This window comes from Pristiophorus japonicus, chromosome 20, assembly GCF_044704955.1.
Source record: "Pristiophorus japonicus isolate sPriJap1 chromosome 20, sPriJap1.hap1, whole genome shotgun sequence".
NCBI classification, from domain to species: Eukaryota; Metazoa; Chordata; class Chondrichthyes; family Pristiophoridae; genus Pristiophorus; species Pristiophorus japonicus.
Window position 1 is genome coordinate 28,006,709 of NC_091996.1, and position 22,594 is coordinate 28,029,302.

At 43.0% G+C, this 22,594-nt stretch overlaps 1 protein-coding gene across 2 annotated transcripts in view; it reads right to left on the reverse strand.

The window, feature by feature from the left end:
• The window catches only part of rabepk (Rab9 effector protein with kelch motifs), a 34,546-nt gene that overhangs the window by 11,165 nt on the left and 787 nt on the right, over nt 1–22,594 (reverse strand). The window contains exons 2-3 of one of the 2 annotated variants that reach the window (XM_070862661.1): nt 9,884–9,951; nt 1,021–1,172 (exon numbers count right to left, since the gene is read on the reverse strand). In XM_070862661.1, coding sequence (XP_070718762.1) covers nt 1,021–1,172; nt 9,884–9,936 — 205 coding nt within the window. In that variant the 5' untranslated portion in view covers nt 9,937–9,951. Of the gene's footprint in view, nt 1–1,020; nt 1,173–9,883; nt 9,963–22,594 lie in introns of both variants that reach the window. The other variant, XM_070862662.1, reaches the window with a different exon arrangement.

The window sequence follows — 22,594 nt, forward strand, 5'->3', positions numbered from 1 at the left end:
GGGGTAGAAAAAAAACTTAATAAAATAAGGAAATGTGGAGGAAAGAGAGAATGGAACAAATGTACACATATTTGCAGACAATGAATAGGCTTGCAAGCATTCTATACTGGAGAAGTGGATAAACACTCACTGACATTGCCAAAGCATTCCAGAGTCTCATACATTTCATCAAGAAACTTCAACTGAATTTTTTGAGGAACTCACCCGTGGAGGTTAGCCTGACTGTATGTGAATCTTTAAATGACAAGCTTAATGGCTAATTTTTATTGTTTAAAATAATTTAGACACATCACATATTATACAATATTCATACATTTCGTGCACAGATGCTTAAATCAATTGATAGTAGCCGACAACAATATTCACTACACAATCCACTGGCCTTAGGCTTATGTCCTAGGCCTTTCGGACCCGACATTGTGACGTATTTGGAATCCTTTTGTTGTGTCACTCAGTATTGTGCCTCATTAAAATGAGAGTCTCACTCAAGGAAAGGCAGAAATGCATTTCACTTTAGAGTCATCCATTGTAAAGCCACAGAGCAGCATTAAATCTAACAGTGTCACTCTAAATATAGAGCCTTTTGCAGCAGCGTACACAAATCCACAGAGGAGTAAGAACTCGGACATAACCAGTTTCTTTCCCATGATTTGCTCAGTGCTTTCCCGTAATTGAGAATAATGCAAAGACACGAGAGATTGTGAACTCACAATGTGAGTTATCATGGTCCTGAGCTGATGTAAGCTGGTGTTGTACCACCAAATTGCCTTCTTGACTAAAACTATTTTCCAGTTCCTTCTAAAGTCTATCAATGAAATCACTTATGTTTTTATTGTACAAAGCTTTTGAACACATTATGAAAATAGAGTGGCAAATCTAGGTTTTGAATAGAGAGAAGGGAAAATCACAGCTTTGACAAAGTCAGTTCTGGGATTGCATATTCATATAAACTGATGTACTGAAAATTTCAATTTGATCAGTTGCAAACAAAAAAAAAATTCAAGAAAAATATGTTGTTACCCAGTTCCAAGATATGGGCATCAGAAAAGCTCCCATTAGGGTTTGCTCCTCCAACTATAATGACCTTCCCTTTCTCAGAGGTATCTGGAATGTATGTGAGAGTATGACCAACTCGAACACCTGGATTGTCCCCACTTGGTACAAGAGCATACCTAGGGAGGGAATAAAAGAACAAACTCAAACATTTCTGTATGTTTATCCAAGAAATTTAAATTCACTCAGTGAAAAATAGTCATTAGTCTTTAAGCCCCTCTGGATAGTTCCCTGCTTTATAAAGAGTGTCATTATCAGCCTTCTGTTCTCTGTCAAAGGGCGCACACAAGGCTACACGACAGAGTTATGTAGTTGTGGCTACCCTCTCTATGTATTTCTCACATCCTGGACTGTGAAAGGCAGTTTTAGCCAGCCTCAGGAGCAGATCCATCAGGATGTCCTCCAACTTATTCGCCCCTCTGTGCACTGAGTGACTGCAGATAAGGAGCGTGAGAGTACGATGCAATCAAAAGTTGAGGAGCAGTCCTGTTAAACAGTAAAACGGGCTGCAACCTCCGGCACTGCAAATAAAAATGATATGCATCTTTATCCAGGCCACAGAATGGGAAAGCAGACAAGGTATCCATGACGTGGCAGAGAAGAATGTTCGAAGCTACAGTGTCATGTAGTACGCTCTGCCCAGGTCCCCAATGGTGCAGTGGAGAATTCCTGAAATCATGCCTTTCCACTGGAGATGCTCTTCTCCGCTGGCCAGCAAGATGTTGCACCAGCAAAGAGGATAGGCAAGTTACCAGCTTTCTGATATCTGCTAATCTTGATCTGGGCTGTGGCTCATGGGCACCAGTTTTCTTTTGTTCCTTGAGGGCTAGTGCCTCTCGTAAGACTACAATCAGGATCAGGAACTTATCATGTGTGGAATAACCTAAGAATGCATATTGTACCTCTCCACAACAGTACATTGGTGCACTAACGTGGCACATTTTAACAAACTATTCAGTTTCACTTCAGGAGGGCATTAGCACAGCCACACCCAGCATGAGTCTCATTGTTTTAATCTTGGATGGGAAAGAGAAAGGAGTTTCACAGTACCTCCCATTTGTAAGACTCCAATTTGCATTGGAATTTTTTCCCTTGAAGTCTCAATAGAGCAGCAAGATCTATGCAAAAAATAATTTGCATTTATAAAGCGCCTTTCTCAACCTCAGAATGTCCCAAAGTGCTTTACAGCCAATGAAGTACTTTTGAAGAGTCGTTCCTGTTGTAGTGTGGAAAAGCAGCATCTAATTTGCACACAGCATTGTGATAGTGACCAGATAATCTGTTTTAATGATGCTGTTTGAGGGATAAATATTGGCCAAGATACTGGTGAGAACTCCCCTGCTCTTCTTTGAAATACATCTTTGACATCCACCTGAGAGGGCAGACAGGGTCTCGATTTAACATCTCATCTTTTTTGCATAGATCTTGCTGATTTATTGAGGCTTCCAGGGAAAAAATGGCAATGCAAATTAGAGCCTTACAAATGGGAGATACTGTGAAACGACACTAAACTGAAAGACGACACCTCCAACAGTGCAGCAATCCCTCAGCATTGCACCGGAATGTCAGCCTAGATTTTGTGCTCACAGCCTTCTGACTCAGAGGCAAAAGTGCTACCAACTGAGCCACAGCTGACACCTGCAATGAGTAGCTAAGTCATAGAGACCAGAAAGGTCCAAGATTTAATCTCCAGTCTGTGCTGACTTAGCTAACCTCAGCTGAGACGGTGATAGATGTACTACAATTGGCTGCAGTGTCCATCACAATGTCTGGATTTTGTTCTTTCCATGTTATTTGGCTGATTCTTTAGAAATCAATAGTGTTACTTTATTAGATCAGATTGTTTCACTGGTTTAAATTGTTAATGGTTGCATAAATGTAAATAGTAGCATTTCCCACTTCTGGGTAAGTTGATAGTTGTTCATTTCTTGATAAAAACCTATTGATAGAGAAGATGTATACTGACTGAATCGCCACAAACAAAAATGAAAAGTTCCTGGATGGATGTGTGACTTCGTTCTAGCACCACGTTCCCATTTGTATATTTGGATAGTTGCATATAGCCAATATATTCTTGAGTTGTAATATTGTTAATTTCATCTCATAACTTGATTTTAAACAAACTGAATGATTAAAAATAGATCCATAAGACATGTATTCTGGGATAAGCGTCAAACATCAGTGTCTCCCTGATCACGGAGGCAGCGTGAGCCTGGGTCAGCTGGAGGGAGCTTTAAACATCAGCATCTCCCTGACAACAGAGGGAGTGTGAGCCTGGAGCAGCTGGAGGGAGATTTAAACATCAGCGTCTCCCCGACAACAGAGGCAGCTCGAGCCTGGAGCTATTACAGGTCCTATCAAGAGGACAAAATGAGAAATAAAAAGTAATAAAATTATGACATCACAAGGATTGAGGACAGTGATTGGTTCTTCCATATTAATTGAACCATTGGACAGGTAATGAATCTTAAAGAAAACTAATAATTGATTTAATTTGATTCAATTGCTGATTTTCTAATTTTAATTTAATTTATAATTATGGTATATATTATTTAATTTTGTTTAATTATAATGAATCTTTATTGCACTGATTTTACTACAGGTGCAGTGCCTAAAATCCGAAACCCTCGGGACCGAGGCTGTTCCGGATTCCGGACTTTTCCGGAATTTCAATTTGCTTTGACGTCATGAGCCCAAGTTCGGGTTTTTTTGGATTTCAGAACGTCAGAAAGGACTTGGGCAGGGGGAGGGGGAAAATTCCCACCGAGGAGCTGTTTGGGCCATCTAGCCCCGCCAAAGAGGATGTCGTCGGGCAGGCCACGCCAAGGTCGTCGTCGGGCCGACTCCGCCAAGGATGTTATTGTCGGGTGGGCCCCAACAAGGAGGTTGTCGGGCAGGACGGGTCGCTGAAGATGTCGTCGGGCGGGGCCTGCCGAGGAGGTGTTCGGGCGGGGCCCGCCGAGGTGTTCGGGCGGGGCCCGCCGAAGAGGCCCTGAGGTAAGGGCAGCGGTGGGGCCCCGAGATCGGCAGGGTCGTCGGGTCCGGATTCCGGAACATTTTACGGATTGCGGACAAACCTACCACCGATCTGTCCTGAGTCTGGATTCCGGATTTGCGACGCTACATCTGGATTGTATACTCCTTACTGTAATATTTACAATGTAATTTGAATTTCTTTTTCTTTAGTTTTTTCCGCCTGTGTCTATCCGCGTGTGCAGTATAGCTGCCGCTTTGGACCTGAGCCTTTACTCTCTTTTTACACTTCCTTCTCACGCTTTTTCCCCTTTTCCCTCAATCGTCAATAGCTAACATGTTGTAAAATTGTCGTGAAGTGCCTTGGGACATTTTACTATGTTAAAGGTGCTATATAAATAAAAGTTATTATTATAAGATATATTACGTGCCTGCTCGGATAACATTAACAAGTTAACCATTGAATTCTCAGATATTTTTTTACTGCATTCTCACATTCTGCTGTTTCTCCCAGCTCAAGCTCGGGCCTGCCAAAAGTGAAGAACAAAGATAGATTAACGTGCTATGGTTTTTGAGCAAATCACCCCTTAATGGACCATTCATCCTCTTGGAAGAGAATTGCTATGAGAAAGCATGTCTCCTTATGGTGATCTAGACACTGGGAAAGAAGAAGTAAAAGAAATGGGATTCTGATTTTTGACCAACTAATTAAAATCTGGCAATTATTGTTTCTGGCAGGGCTACTCAGTCGAATGATGCTTTGGAAATCGATATCGGTGGATGAATTGGTCATTTTATTTGTTAATTATTGATCAATAAAATAGGATAAGGTACTTAAAGTCAAACATTTCCCACTCAAATCAGATGGTTTTGGGAAGTTGCAGGGAGCTTTTGAAGAAGGTTAGACAGTTTCCAGCAGTTGACAGTGTTTAAGAATTGAAATTAAGAAATAAAAATTGAAACAGTAAAGTGCGTCACAACAGTTAATTCAATAGCATAAACTTCGAAGCACAGAAATACAATACAATAGCAATCAGCATCATCATAGGCAGTCCCTCGAAGCGAGGATGACTTGCTTCCATGCCAAAAAGGGATGAGTTCACAGGTGTTTCAATTAAGGATCTAATATTCCAGATCCTGAACTGCACCTTGAAGGGTGGAAAATGCCTGTGTGTGGATTTTTTTTTAAAAACTTGTGGTGGCTGTTGCACACCAGCCACCAAACGAGCTTGACAGAGCTAGGTCTTGGTCCAGTGGCAAGGGTTACCCAAGACGACTGGAGACCAGCTCCGTTGCATGGACCTAACATGCACACGTATCGCAGTGTGGGCTGGCCCGTGCTGCCCCAGGGCCTATAGCAATAGGCAACTACTGTACATGCAAAGTTAGCTAAAACTAGGAAAAGATGATTGAGAAAATAATGAAAGCCAGAGCAGACCAAGGAAGGCAGCCGACCACTCAAGGACATAAGATGTATGATTGAATGCTCATGTCATAAAGTGGCAGCCTTAACACCGAAAGCCTATCAGTGACCTTAATTTTCTAGGTTTGTACTGTGATCTTGGAAACAGAATGTAATATTGTTTCACTGTTGCTAGGCAAAACCTAACTATGGTCAAGACATTGTGATACATTTAAATTACTATTGTGCGCATGACGATCTAGATTATGTTTATTAAATATTAAAGATAAATCTACTTTTGATGTAGTCATCAGTACTTAATCTTGGTATTAATTGTATCATCATGATTTTGGTAAATAAAGTAGTTTTAGATAACGCATCTTTGTGGTCTAACACTATTTAATGCCTCTGCCAAGTAGAATCTGCAATTCATGATGTTTTACTGCTGTCTTGCTGTGTACATATCTGGCTTGATTATCAATATCTTTTGACAGACAGTACATGGAACATTTTAAAAATGAAACAATTTGGGCATCATATATGAAAACCTTCGACACAAAATGGTAAATACCAATCCAATCTTTGGCACAAGGATATTGGTTAAGATGCTATTGTGCAGGACTTGGGGTTTTGTATTTTAAAAGTTTTGCAGTTTTCTCAAAGTTTTGGTGTCAGATCAGTCCATTCCCTGAAGTGTTGTTCCTCACATCAAAAGTAGTATGCAAGACAAAAATCAGGTGGCATGTCATTCAGAAAAATTTATATCTAACAATGTTTCTTATGAAACATCAGTATGGACATTGTTGAGTTACAGTTACATTTTATACTTTTTAGTATCTGAACATATTCTACCTCATATTTCAATTTAATTCAAAATTTCTAAATAAATATTAGTCGTTTTGGTCTACAAAACTGTGATTGGTATCCTCCAATCTGAACTCAGTTTGGTAGCACTGCTACCAAATAAGATCACGACAAGAGAGTAATCGTTAATTCACAACTCTGATAGGGGCAAATTACTGAATAAGATCAATCTTCTGGCATAATGGATAACATCCAATTAAGGACTGTTAATTACTGTGAAAGTATTCTATGAAAACCTAAAATTGTAATAGCACCCTGGATTAAAATTGGTGATGTTCTCTCTCCGGATTACTTTCAGCAGGGCCTGTAGAATAGGACACGTGGAAGAAAGAATTGGTATTGGCTATAGTAACCTCTGTTGTAGATAGCTCGTTAACATTCACTTCAAAGGCACAATCCAATCTGACCAATCACCGCCCCATCAAAGTGATGGAAGTTGTCGGAGTGGAATGGAATACACTTCACTTGCCTGGATGAGTGCAGCTCCAACAACCCTCAAGAAGCTCGACACCATCCAGAACAAAGCAGCTCACTTGATCAGCACCCCGTTAAACATTCACTCTCTCCACCACCAACGCACCGTGGCTGCAATGCGTATCATCTACAAGATGCACTGCAGCAACTCACCAAGTCTTCTTCAACAGCACCTTCCAACCCATGACCTTTACCAACTAGAAGGACAAGGTGCATGGGAACACCATTACCTGCAAGTTCCCCTCCAAGTTACACACCATCCTGACTTGGAAACATATCGTCGTTGCTTCATCGTCGCTGGGTCAAAATCCTGGAACTCGAACTCCCTCCCAAACAGCACTGTGGGAGTACCTTCACCACACGGACTGCGGCGGTTCAAGAAGGCGGCTCACCACCACCTTCTCAAGGGCAATTGATGATGGGCAATAAACAATAGCCTTGCCAGTGAAGCCCAAATCCAGGAACGAATATTAAAAAAACCATGCATGAATAATAGGCACTTGGGTGAGGTACTATAGGGCGATTGCCACTGGTGGAACAGTCGCCCAGTGAGGTGCAATGCCTCGGGGAAGGAGAGGAAAATAGGCACAGAAAACTAGTAAGGAGGAGTGAGATTAAATTCTGCACACCCTCTCATATTTTAATTCATGGTGGAGCATCATTTCTTACAAATAGTTTGCATTTCTGACTTTTCCCCTGTAGCTAGCTGCAATTCAGCCCAGTTCAAAACTATTGCTATGTAATAATGTTCACATTGCAGGGTTAACGATTGTAGCATTACTACAATTTGTCGTTTATTATGGAGGAAATTCTATGTTTCATATGAATATGCTCGTACAGTACCTTTAAAATATCAGTACTTAGCTAGAAAAAAAGTAATTAATCACTCAAATGTTGTCCAAGGGAAAAAAATCTCTCCCATTGCACAGCATTGCTGAACAAACAGAAAAGCAAATTCTGGAACTGTCCAACAGTTGTTCGATACTGGGAGATCATCTGCTCATTAATGAAACAATGAATTGATATTTCAATAGAGCTACACACAATTTATTGTATGGGAAAATTAAGCATAAAGAAACCTCCTGATTTAGAGTTTTGGGTTGTCTCCTGGATTTGATTCTTTATTGGAGTTCATTAATGCATTCCTACTGTGTGTTAGGTGGCATTTCCCAGGCTTTGATGGATAGCTGAATCAGAGATGACCATGCATTCTCTCTGACTGGACCAGATATTATTTCTCGAAGGTTGGTCACCCTTTCTCCTTTCTTGCTGATGATAGACACTGGATTAAGCTCACGTTTGTTTCAACTGAACCATTGAAAAAAACATTTCTAATTGGTGCTGGGCTACAGTGGTAGTTCTATGGGGATTTGTACCTTACACCAGGAATTTTCCTGCACAAATGGTGTACAACTTTTGTATGATATACATGTGTCAGTGTAAGTCTGTATAGATGAGGACGAACGGAAGAGGTTTTGAATTCTCAATCCCATTTCTAAAAATAATTGAGCTACAAAATTTAATGGTTTCAGTAAATTTCTATATGGACTTTCTCCACTGTACTGTATATTGTAATATCACTTTCTAATGAAAGGTCCATTAATTTTTGATCAGATAATATTAATCTAAAATCTTGCTTTCTTTAAAAATATATAGTTTGCGTGAAAAGCCTCAAGAAATTTAGTATCAAGAAATCTGAGTAAAAGTACTAGCACAGGACATTGCCAAAGTTGAAGAAAGTAGGATTGAAGATAAGGTAAATCAAGAACTAGTGTCACCAAGCTTGGGTTTCAAAAGCCTGTAGATTCTAGGAGAAAGGAAAGACTGAGGTAGGTAAGGAGTTCAACAGATTTGAAGTTCTGGAAAATAATGAAAACACACAGAAGACAATGTAATCCTTCTGTACTGTGCAATTTCTATGTGAACTATGTTTCCTACATTACAACAATGACTACACTTCAAAAGTACTCCATTGGCTGTAAAGCACTTTGAGACGTCCGGTGGTCGTGAAAGGTGCTATATAAATCCAAGTCTTTCTTTTTGGAATGCATCTTTGTTGCAACATAGTGATAAATCAAGGAGGAGGAAGAATGTGCAACATGGCAGAAATGACATGGTTTCACTCTTCAGGTGCTATCACTCAATCATTAATCCTCCTCTATGTTCCAATCTTTACATATTACCTAGAATATACAGCACAGAGACAGGCCATTCGGTCCAACCAGTCCATGCCGGTGTTTATGCTTCACTCGAGCCTCCTCCCATCTTTCCTCATCTCACTCTATCAGCATAACCTTCTAATCCCTTCTCCCTCATATGCTTATTTAGCTTCCCCGTAAATGCATTTATACTATTCGCTTCAATTACTTCCTGTGATAGCGAGTTCCATATTCTCACCACTCTTTCCTCTGAATTCCTTATTTGATTTCTTGGTGACTATCTTATATTGATGGCCTCTCATTTTGCTCTTCCTCACAAGTGAAACACTCTCTCTGCGTCTACTCCATCAAAACCTTTCATAGTTCTAAAGAGCTCTGTTAGGTCACCCCTCAGCCTCCCAACCTGTTCATCCTTTCTTGTGAAGTATAACCTTGCAGTTCTGTTACCATCTTTGTAAATCTTTTCTGCACCCTCTCCACTGCCTCTATATGCTTTTTATAATATGGCGACCAGAACTGTACGCATTGATATAATCATCTTTCAAAAATTTGTTATTTATGTATCATTTAAACAGTATAAAAATACATGGAGAGGACATTTTATTCCTGTTTCACAGGATCACTTTATAGTTACAATCATCATCATCATAGGCAGTCCCTCGGAATCGAGGAAGACTTGCTTCCACTCCCAAAGTGAGTCCTTTGGTGGCTGAACAGTCCAATGTGAGAGCCACAGACCCTGTCACAGGTGGGACAGACATTCGTCAGGGGAAGTGGGGTGGGGTGGGACTGATTTTCTGCACGCTCCTTCCGCTGCCTGCGCCGGACCTCTTCACGCTCGCGGCGTTGAGATTCGAAGAGTTCAACGCCCTCTGGGTGAAGGTGGAGTTACAATACCCATTGATAGAGTCAAATTATTATCTTCTTATGTTCTAGTACACATGCTTTGAGATCTTACCAGGTTGCAATTTGGGGACTATCCTCTGGCTCCAAGACAGTCATCAATTCCATAACCTCTTGATAAATCTGGAATAAAACTGCCAGATATTGAGCAATTTAAACTTTCATATTATGTGTTCTGTATAAAAACTAACTGCTTCATAATTTAATCCATATTAAATTGCATTAACATGAATACTTAAATCAATCTGTGGCACAACATATTGGAGCCCCAATGTGCCCTTAATATAATTTGCAAAGTTAAAGAAATCTGACACTGGCATTAAGATCAAGATCGAGGCATGTGCTACAGGTAGTAAACCACCTGCCTGGATAGCTGACTGTAGTTTTGAATCCCTGCTTATCAATCCTTAGGATTGAGTTTCAAAAACATATAAAAATCTTTCTCAGATAATATAAAATACACAATACCTAATCTTGGGGGACACGCACTGTAAACTTCCTGCCAGTATGCTAAACAATCATTCATCACTACTCTCTGCTTTCTGTCTCTAGCCAATTCTGTATCCACGCAGTCACTGCCCTTTTAATACCATGGGTTTCAATTTACTTCCTAATAGCAGGTTAAATGTTAGATTCTTGTTGCATTCCCTTAGAGTAAGCTTTTACAGCAGCTCTGATAGCCACACTTTCCTCAGATTTAAATGTAAATTGTCTCCTTGTAATACTTGAACAAACGTCGACCCTCTCCCAAACATCATGAAGCCCCATGCGTAAGTTAGCATGCCTCTTGCTTTGGGGGAAACAAATAAAAATACAGCAAAGATGAAAAGAAACTCAAAACTGTTCAGTCCCTGGAGAGATAGAATCATAGAAAAATTACAACACAGGAGGCAATTCGGCCCATCGTGTCCATATCAGTCGAAAAAGAGCTATCCAGCCTAATCTCACTTTCCAGCTCCTGGCCTGTAGCCTTATTGATTATGGTACTGCAAGAGCACATCCAAGTACTTTTTAAATATGATGAAGGTTTCTGCCTCTACCACCCTTTCAGGCAGTGAGTTCCAGACCCCCACCACCCTCTGGGTGATTTTTTTTCACCTCATCTCCCCTCCAATCCTTCTATCAACTACTTTAAATCTATGTCCCCTGGTTATTGACCCCTCTGCTAAGGGAAATAGGTCCTTCCTATCCATTCTAGCTGGGCCCCTCATAATTTTATACACCTCAATTAAATCTCCCCTCAGCCTCCTCTGTTCCAAAGAAACCAACCCCAGCCTATCCAATCTTTCCTCACAGCTAAAATTTTCCAATCCAGGCAACATCCTCGTAAATCTCCTCTGTACCCTCTCTAATGCAATCACATCTTTCCTGTAATGTGGTGACCAGAACTGTGCATAGTACTGAATCTGTGGCCTAACTAGAGTTGTATACAGTTCTAGCATAACTTCCCCACTCTTATATTCTAAGCCTCAGCTAATAAAGGAAAGCATTCCGTATGCCTTTTTAACTACCTTATCAACCTGTCCTGCTACCTTTAAAGGATCTGTGGACATACACTCCAAGGTCCCTTTGTTCCGACAGACCTCTCAGTATCCTCCCATTTATTGTGTATTCTCTTGCCTTATTGCACCAGGAAGGATAGAATAAAAGGAAAAGGAGGTGGGGTAGCATTGCTGGTTAAAGAGGAGATTAATGCAATAGTTAGGAAAGACATTAGCTTGGATGATGTGGAATCTATATGGGTAGAGCTGCAGAACACTAAAGGGCAAAAAACGTTAGTGGGAGTTGTGTACAGACCTCCAAACAGTAGTAGTGATGTTGGGGAGGGCATCAAACAGGAAATTAGGAGTGCATGCAATAAAGGTGCAGCAGTTATAATGGGTGACTTTAATATGCACATAGATTGGGCCAGCCAAACTGGAAGCAATACGGTGGAGGAGGATTTCCTGGAGTGCATGAGGGATGGTTTTCTAGACCAATATGTCGAGGAACCAACTAGGGGGGAGGCCATCTTAGACTGGGTGTTGTGTAATGAGAGAGGATTAATTAGCAATCTCATTGTGCGAGGCCCCTTGGGGAAGAGTGACCATAATATGGTGGAATTCTGCATTAGGATGGAGAATGAAACAGTTAATTCAGAGACCATGGTCCAGAACTTAAAGAAGGGTAACTTTGAAGGTATGAGGCGTGAATTGGCTAAGATAGATTGGCGAATGATACTTAAGGGGTTGACTGTGGATGGGCAATGGCAGACATTTAGAGACCGCATGGATGAATTACAACAATTGTACATTCCTGTCTGGCGTAAAAATAAAAAAGGGAAGGTGGCTCAACCGTGGCTATCTCGGGAAATCAGGGATAGTATTAAAGCCAAGGAAGTGGCATACAAATTGGCCAGAAATAGCAGCAAACCTGGGGACTGGGAGAAATTTAGAACTCAGCAGAGGAGGACAAAGGGTTTGATTAGGGCAGGGAAAATGGAGTACGAGAAGAAGCTTGCAGGGAACATTAAGGCGGATTGCAAAAGTTTCTATAGGTATGTAAAGAGAAAAAGGTTAGTAAAGACAAACGTAGGTCCCCTGCAGTCAGAATCAGGGGAAGTCATAACGGGGAACAAAGAAATGGCAGACCAATTGAACAAGTACTTTGGTTCAGTATTCACTAAGGAGGACCCAAACAACCTTCCGGATATAAAAGGGGTCAGAGGGTCTAGTAAGGAGGAGGAACTGAGGGAAATCTTTATTAGTCGGGAAATTGTGTTGGGGAAATTGATGGGATTGAAGGCCGATAAATCCCCAGGGCCTGATGGACTGCATCCCAGAGTACTTAAGGAGGTGGCCTTGGAAATAGCGGATGCATTGACAGTCATTTTCCAACATTCCATTGACTCTGGATCAGTTCCTATCGAGTGGAGGGTAGCCAATGTAACCCCACTTTTTAAAAAAGGAGGGAGAGAGAAAGCAGGGAATTATAGACCGGTCAGCCTGACCTCAGTAGTGGGTAAAATGATGGAATCAATTATTAAGGATGTCATAGCAGCGCATTTGGAAAATGGTGACATGATAGGTCCAAGTCAGCATGGATTTGTGAAAGGGAAATCATGCTTGACAAATCTTCTGGAATTTTTTGAGGATGTTTCCAGTAAAGTGGACAAAGGAGAACCAGTTGATGTGGTATATTTGGACTTTCAAAAGGCTTTCGACAAGGTCCCACACAAGAGATTAATGTGCAAAGTTAAAGCACATGGGATTGGGGGTAGTGTGCTGACGTGGATTGAGAACTGGTTGGCAGACAGGAAGCAAAGAGTAGGAGTAAATGGGTACTTTTCAGAATGGCAGGCAGTGACTAGTGGGGTACCGCAAGGTTCTGTGCTGGGGCCCCAGCTGTTTACATTGTACATTAATGATTTAGACGAGGGGATTAAATGTAGTATCTCCAAATTTGCGGATGACACTAAGTTGGGTGGCAGTGTGAGCTGCGAGGAGGTTGCTATGAGGCTGCAGAGTGACTTGGATAGGTTAGGTGAGTGGGCAAATGCGTGGCAGATGAAGTATAATGTGGATAAATGTGAGGTTATCCACTTTGGTGGTAAAAACAGAGAGACAGACTATTATCTGAATGGTGACAGATTAGGAAAAGGGAAGGTGCAACGAGACCTGGGTGTCATGGTACATCAGTCATTGAAGGTTGGCATGCAGGTACAGCAGGCGGTTAAGAAAACAAATGGCATGTTGGCCTTCATAGCGAGGGGATTTGAGTACAGGGGCAGGGAGGTGTTGCTACAGTTGTACAGGGCCTTGGTGAGGCCACACCTGGAGTATTGTGTACAGTTTTGGTCTCCTAACTTGAGGAAGGACATTCTTGCTATTGAGGGAGTGCAGTGAAGATTCACCAGACTGATTTCCGGGATGGTGGGACTGACCTATCAAGAAAGACTGGATCAACTGGGCTTGTATTCACTGGAGTTCAGAAGAGTGAGAGGGGACCTCATAGAAACGTTTAAAATTCTGATGGGTTTGGACAGGTTAGATGCAGGAAGAATGTTCCCAATGTTGGGGAAGTCCAGAACCAGAGGTCACAGTCCAAGGATAAGGGGTAAGCCATTTAGGACCGAGATGAGGAGAAACTTCTTCACCCAGAGAGTGGTGAACCTGTGGAATTCTCTACCACAGAAAGTAGTTGAGGCCAATTCACTAAATATATTCAAAAGGGAGTTAGATGAAGTCCTTACTACTCGGGGGATCAAGGGGTATGGCGTGAAAGCAGGAAGGGGGTACTGAAGTTTCATGTTCAGCCATGAACTAATTGAATGGCGGTGCAGGCTAGAAGGGCTGAATGGCCTCCTCCTGCACCTATTTTCTATGTTTCTCTGCACCTCCCCAAATGCATTACCTCACATTTCTTCAGATTGAATTGCATTTTCCACTTTTCTGCTCAACTGACCAGTTCATAGATATCTTCCTGCAGTCTAAAGCTTTCCTTCTCACTGTCATCGCATGGCCAATTTTTGTATCATCTGCAAATGTAACGCCTGTTTAAAAAAGGGGGCAGACAAAAGGCAGGTAACTATAGGCCGGTTAGTTTAACATCTGTAGTGGGGAAAATGCTTGAAGCTATCATTAAGGAAGAAATAGCGGGACAACTAGATACGAATAGTGCAATCAAGCAGATGCAACATGGATTCATGAAGGGGAAATCATGTTTAACTAATTTACTGGAATTCTTTGAGGATATAACGAGCATGGTGGATAGAGGTGTACCGATGGATGTGGTGTATTTAGATTTCCAAAAAGCATTCGATAAGGTGCTGCACAAAAGGTTACTGCAGAAGATAGAGGTATGCGGAGTCAGAGGAAATGTATTAGCATGGATCGAGAATTGGCTGGCTAACAGAAAGCAGAGAGTTGGGATAAATGGGTCCTTTTTGGGTTGGAAATCGGTGGTTAGTGGTGTGCCATAGGGATCGGTGCTGGGACCACAACTGTTTACAATATACATAGATGACCTGGAAGAGGGGACAGAGTGTAGTGTAACAAAATTTGCAGATGACACAAAGATTAGTGGGAAAGCGGGTTGTGTAGAGGACACAGAGAGGCTGCAAAGAGATTGAGATAGGTTAAGCGAATGGGCTAAGGTTTGGCAGATGGAATACTATGTCGGAAAATGTGAGGTCATCCACCTTGGAAAAAAAAACAGTAAAAGGGAATATTATTTGAATGGGGAGAAATTACAACATGCTGCAGTGCAGAGGGACCTGGGAATCCTTGTGCATGAATCCCAAAAAGTTAGTTTGCAGGTGCAGTAGGTAATCAGGAAGGTGAATGGAATGTTGGCCTTCATTGCGAGAGGGATGGAGCACAAAAGCAGGGAGGTCCTGCTGCAACTGTACAGGGTATTGGTAAGGCCGCACCTGGAGTACTATGTACAGTTTTGGTCACCTTACTTAAGGAAGGATATACTAGCTTTGGAGGGGGTACAGAGACGATTCACTAGGCTGATACCGGAGATGAGGGGGTTACCTTTTGATGATAGATTGAGTAGACTGGGTCTTTACTCGTCGGAGTTCAGAAGGATGAGGGGTGATCTTATAGAAACATTTAAAATAATGAAAGGGATAGACAAGATAGAGGTCGGGGAGACTAGAACTAGGGGGCACAGCCTCAAAATATAGGGGAGCCAATTTAAAACCGAGTTGAGAAGGAATTTCTTCTCCCAGAGGGTTGTGAATTGGTGGAATTCTCTGCCCAAGGAAGCAGTTGAGACTAGCTCATTGAATGTATTCAAATCACAGATAGATAGATTTTTAACCAATAAGGGAATTAAGGGTTATGGGGAGCGGGCGGGTAAGTGGAGCTGAGTCCACGGCCAGATCAGCCATGATCTTGTTGAATGGCGGAGCAGGCTCGAGGGGCTAGATGGCCTACTCCTGTTCCTAATTCTTATGTTCTTATGTTCTTTATATGCTCCCTACATTTAAGTCTAAATCATTTATACTCCAAAAAGTAAGGGACCGAGTACTGAGCCCTGTGGAACCTTACTGGAAACAGTTTTCCGGTCACAAACGCACCCGTAAACCATCACCCTTTGCTTCCTGCCATTGAGCCAATTTTGGATCCAATTTGCCACTCTCCCTTGGATCCCATGGGCTTTTACATTTTTGATCAGCCTGCCATGAGGGACCTTGTCAAAAGTCTTCCTAAAATCCACGTGGACCACATCAAACGACTGCCCTCATCGACCCTCCTTGTTACCTCCTTAAAAAATTAAGTCAAGTTAGTCAGATACAACCTTCCCTGAACAAATCCATGCTGACTGTCCTTGATTAATCTGTGTCTTTCTAAATTAAGTTTATACTGTCCTTCAGAATTGATTCCAATAATTTGCCCACCATCAAAGTTAAACTAACTGGCCATAATTACCTTTTTAAACAATGGTACAACGTTAGCAGTTCACCGATCCTCTGGCACCACTCTTGTAGCCAGGGAGGATTGGAAAATGATGGTCAGAGCCTCCAAAATGTCCTTTTAATAGCCTAGGATACATTTCATCCGGTCCTGGCGATGTATCTACTTTCAAAAATGCTAAACCACTTAATATTTCCTCTCTTACTATGTTTATCCCATCTAATATTTCATCCTCTTCCTCCTTAACTTCAACCTCGGCATCGTCCCCCTCTTTTGAGAATACAGCCACAAAGTATTCATTAAGTACCTTACCCACATCCTCCGTCTCCAAACATATGTTACCATTTTGCTCCCGAATAGGCCCTACTCTTTCCTTAGTTATCCTCTTGCTCTTTATGTACTTATAAAACTTCTTTGGGTTTTCTTTGATTCTACTTGCCAGTATTTTTTCATGCCCTCTCTTTGCTTTCCTAATTTCCTGATTGATTTCACCCCGACACTTTCTATACTCTTCTCGGCTTTCTGCAATATTGATCACGATGTCTGATATAAGCTTCTGTTTTTTGCCTTATCTTACCCTTATGCACCTCGTTATCCAGGGGGCACTACATTTGGCAGTTCTACCCTTGTTCTTTGTAGGAACCCTGAACCCTTGTATTTCTCTCTTGAATGCCTCCCACTGCTCTGACACTGATTTACCTTCAAGTAGCTGTTTGTAGAAATGACAGAGAATCACACAATTTACATAGTATGATATCTACGCTAAGATATCATAAGCATTTGGTAAACTTGTCATTTGTTTACAAACACTTTTTGTGAAGAAGTGCCTCTTTAATCTATTTTGCTAAATCACTTCTCAACCGAGCAAAATTGTCCCTTCCCCCAATTTAGAACCTTTATTCCTGTTTTATTTTTGTCCTTATCCATAACTATGCTAAAACTAACTGAATTACGACCACTACCACAAAAATGCTCTCCCACTGATAGCCCTTCCACCTGCCCAACTTCATTCCTGAAAACTAAATTCAGAACTGCACCCCCTACCTCTTGTTGGGCTTGCTACGTACTGGCTGATGCAATTTAGGAATTCTGTGCCCTCTATCCCTTTTACACTAATTTTATCCCAGTTAATATTAGGGTAATTGAAATCCTCCACTATTACCTTGTTCTTTTTGCATTTGTCAGAAATTTGCCTCCAAATTTGCTCTTATATCTCCCTCGAACTGTTTGGAGGTCTATAGTACACTCCCAGCACTGTGATTGCCCCTTTTTTGTTCTTTAGTTCAACCCATATCGCCTCATTTGATGATCCTTCAAACACATCATTCCTTCTCACAGCTGTAATTGTTTCTTTAACCAATATTGCCACCCTCCCTCTAACGAGACCTGGGTGTCATGGTACATCATTGAAGGTAGGCATGCAAGTACAGCAAGCAGTAAAGAAAGCAAATGGCATGCTGGCCTTCATAGCAAGGGGATTTGAGTATAGGAGCAGGGAGGTCTTACTGCAGTTGTACAGGGCCTTGGTGATGCCTCACCTGGAATATTGTGTGCAGTTTTGGTCTGCTAATCTGAGGAAGGACGTGCTTGCTATTGAGGGAGTGCAGCGAAGGTTCACCAGACTGATTCCCGGGATGGCAGGACTGACATATGAGGAAAGACTGGATCGGCTAGGTTTATACTCACTGGAATTTAGAAGAATGAGAGGGGATTTCATAGAAACTTATAAAATTCTGATGGGACTGGACAGGTTAGATGCAGGAAGAATGTTCCCGATGTTGGGGAAGTCCAGAACCAGGGGTCACAGTCTAAAGATAAGGGGTAAGCCATTTAGGACTGAGATGAGGAGAAATTTTTTCACCGAGAGAGTTGTGAACCTGTGGAATTCTCTGCCACAGAAAGTTGTTGAGTCCAGTTCATTGGACGTATTCAAAAGGGAGTTAGATGTGGCCCTTACGTCTAAAGGGATCGGGGGTATGGAGAGAAGGCAGGGGTGGGGTACTGAGGCTGCAAGATCAGCCATAATCATAGAAACATAGAAATTAGGTGCAGGAGTAGGCCATTCGGCCCTTCGAGCCTGCACCGTCATTCAATAAGATCATGGCTGATCATTCAACCTCAGTAACCCTTTCCTCTTCTAAACTCCCGTGGATACAAGCCCAGTTGATCCAGTCTCTCCTCATATGTCAGTCCTGCCATCCCGGGAATCAACCTGGTGAACTTTCGTTGTACTCCCTCAATAGCAAGAACATCCTTCCTCAGATTAGGAGACCAAAACTGAACACAATATTCCAGGTGTGGCCTCACCAAGGCTCTATACAACTGCAGTAAGACCTCCCTGCTCCTATACTCAAATCCTGTAGCTATGAAGGCCAACATGCCATTTGCCTTTTTCACCGCCTGCTGTACCTGCATGCCAAACTTCAATGACTGATGTACCATGCCACCCAGGTCTCATTGCACCTCCCCTTTTCCTAATCTGTCACTATTCAGATAATATTCTGTCTTCCTGTTTTTGTCACCAAAGTGGATAACCTCACATTTATCCACATTATACAGCACCTGCCATGCATTTGCCCACTCACCTAACCTGTCCAAGTCACCCTGCAGCCTCTTAGCATCCTCCTCACAGCTCACACCGCCACCCAGCTTAGTGTCATCAGCAAACTTGGAGATATTACACTCAATTCCTACATCTAAAATAATTGATATACATTGTAAATAGCTGGGGTCCCAGCACTAAACCCTGCGGCACCCCACTGGTCACTGCCTGCCATTCTGAAAAGGACCCGTTTTTTACGACTCTCTGCTTCCTGTCTGCCAACCAGTTCTCTATCCACGTCAATACATTACCCCCAATACCATGTGCTTTAATTTTGCACACTAATCTCTTGTGTGGGACTTGTCAAAAGCCTTTTGAAAGTCCAAATACACCACATCCACTTGTTCTCCCTTGTCCACTCTGCTAGTTACATCCTCAAAAAATTCTATAAGATTTGTCAAGCATGATTTCCCTTTCATAAATCCATGCTGACTTGGACCGATCCTGTCACTGCTTTCCAAATGCGCTGCTATTTCATCTTTAATTATTGATTCCAACGTTTTCCCCATCACTGATGTCAGGCTAACCAGTCTATAATTCCCCATTTTCTCTCTCCCTCCTTTTTGAAAAAGTGGTGTTACATTAGCTACCCTCCAGTCCATAGGAACTGATCCAGAGTCAATAGAATGTTGGAAAATGATCACCAATGCATCCACTATTTCTAGGGCCACTTCCTTAAGTACTCTGGGATGCAGACTATCAGGCCCTGGGGATTTATCGGCCTTCAATCCCATCAATTTCCCTAACACAATTCCCTGACTAATAAGGATTTCCTTCAGTTCCTCTTTTTCGCTAGACCCTCGAACCCCTAGTATTTCCGGAAGGTTATTTGTGTCTTCCTTAGTGAAGACAGATCCAAAGTATTTGTTCAATTGGTCTGCCATTTCTTTGTTCCCAATTATAAATTCACCTGATTTTGTCTGCAAAGGACCTATGTTGGTCTTCAATAATCTTTTTCTCTTCACATATCTATAGAAGCTTTTGCAGTCAGTTTTTATGTTCCCTGCAAGCTTCCTCTCATACTTTATTTTCCCCCTCCTAATGAGACCCTTTGTCTTTCTCTTCTGAATTCTAAATTTCTCCTAGTGCTCAGGTTTGCTGCTTTTTCTCACCAATTTATATGCCTCTTCCTTGGATTTAACACTATTCCTAATTTCCCTTGTTAGCCACGGTTGAGCTACCTTCCGCTTTTTATTTTTACTCCAGACATTGAATGGCGGTGCAGGCTCGAAGGGCCAAATGGCCTGCTCCTGCACCTATTTTCTATGTTTCTATGTTTAACCCCCTCTATCTCACCTGAAAATCATGTAACCAGGAACATTGAGCTGCCATTCCTGCCCCTCTTTAAGCCATGTTTCAGTAATCGCTAAGATATCATACTTCCACATGTCTATCTGTGCCCTCAGCTTATCTGCTTTATTCACTATACTCCTTACATTTTGGTACATATCATTAAACACAGCCAAACTCTTGTTTTTGTCTATTTTCCAACCTTTGTTTGCTCTGCCTTCTAAACTTTCTTACTACAGGTTGAACATCCGTTATCAGGCACCCTCAGGACCTGGTCTGTGCCGAATAAGGGATTTTGCCAGACATGGGGGAAGTCACATTTTACAACGGCCAGCCCCCAGCCCCAATACAGATATCCGCGACTCTCCGATCCACCCCCCACCCCCGCCATGATCTCCAAGACTCATTGAAAGTAATGGAGAGCGGAAGTGAGGAGCGGCTAGCCCAGGACACCGCCCGCCGACCCGACCCTGGCCAGGGCACAGGAGGCAGGTCGATGGGACTCGTGCAATCCGTGTGCTAAGCCAGGATCGCGTTAAGGGCAAGCCCGCCCAGTGTAAGCGGAGCTACGGCAGCTCTGTGGTTGCAGGAGTTCCCGGCATAGAGGAGAAAGATAGCGGCCAAGCTTGGCAAAACGAAAAACTAGCCAGGGCGAGGGGTTTAAACATATTTATTTTAAAGCTTTTATTTATAATTTAATTCTTTCCCCCCCCCGCCTTACCGCTCCCCACCGACTTGAATACCCACCCTCAAAGCCACTTCGGCAATCAGCGCCTTCAGAATCAGACCGAGAGTCTCGGTCTTCAGAAGAGCAGAGAATATTGGTGAGTACGAAAAAGAATTATCTGCGTATGGGCCACCCGGCGGCTGGGAATGGTGCTGGGCGAGGGGTGGTGCCGGATAAAAGAAACCCGGACAAGAGAGGTTCAACCTGTACTAATCTTCCAACTCTAACTCCCCCTTCTGAATCTATGCTCAGCTTCCCATCCCCTGCCAAGCTAGTTTAAACCCTCCCCAACAGCACTAGCAAACGCCCTTGCGAGGGTATTGGTCCCGGCCCTGTTGAGGTGCAACCCATCCGGCTTGTACAGGTCCCACCTCCCCCAGAACCGTCCCAATACCCCAAGAATCTAAAACCCTCCCTCCTGCACCATCTCTCCTGCCACGCATTCATCTGCTCTATCCTCCTATTTATGTACCTACTGGCGTGTGGCACTGGGAACAATCCGGAAATTACTACCTTTGAGGTCCTGCTTTTTAATCTGTTCCCTAACTCTCTAACATCTGCTTGTAGAACCTCATCTCGCTTTCTATCCAGGTTATTGGTACCGATATGGACCATGAGCTCTGGCTGTTCACCCTCCGCCTTCAGAATGTTTTGCAGCTGCTCAGTGATATCCCGGCACCAGGGAGGCACAACATACCATCCTAGAATCACGACTGCGGCCGCAGAAACGCCTGTCTGCTCCCCTGACTATAGAGTACTCTATAATTATCCCTCTCTTGACCTTTCTCTTCACCCCCCCCCGCCCCCACCCTGTACAGCGGAGCCACCCATGGTGCTATGGCCTTGGATCTGGCTGCATTCTTCTGGGGAACCATCTACTCCATCAGTATTCAGAACTGAAAACTAGTTAGAGAGCGAGATGCCCTCCAGGGTTCTCCTGAAATGCCTGACTTTTTTTGTCTGGTTGGCAGTCATCCAGTCCCCCTCTGCCTGCACTCTCTTGAGCTGCGGAGGTGACCACCTCCTTAAACATGCTGTCCACAAAACACCCAGCCTTGCGGATGGACTGCAGTGATGCCAGTTGCCTCTCAAGCTCCAAAACCCGAAGCTCGAGCTCCTCCAGCTGATGAAATTCTTGCACCTGTGGTTATCCATGACTCGGGACTGGGGTCTGTTATCGGGGATTCTATAGTCAGGGGAGCAGACAGTCCTTTCTGCAGCTGCAGTTGTGATTCCAAGATGGTATGTTGCCTCCCTGGTGCCACGGGAAGCAACCTGGAGTTCCCATTCATTCATTCATAGGCAGTCCCTCGAAATTGAGGAAGACTTGCTTCCACTCCAAACGTGAGTTCTTTGGTGGCTGAACAGTCCAACAAGAGAGCCACAGACCCTGTCACAGGTGGGACAGATAGTCGTCGGGGGAAGAGAGAGGGTGGCACCGATTTACCACACGTTCCTTCCGCTGCCTGCACCTGACCTCTTCACGTTCGCAGCGTTGAGATTCGAGGAGCCATCCCGGATGTACTTTCTCCACCTAGGGCGGTCTTCGGCCAGGATCTCCCAGGTGTCAGTGGTGATGTCGCACTTCACCAAGGAGGCTTTGAGGGTGTCCTTGTAACGTTTCCGCTGCCCATCTTTGCCATGAAGAAACTCCACGTAGAGCAATTGCTTGGGGAGTTTCGTGTCTGGCATGCGAACTAAGTGGCCTGTCCAGCGAAGCTGATTGAGAGTGGTTAGTGCTTA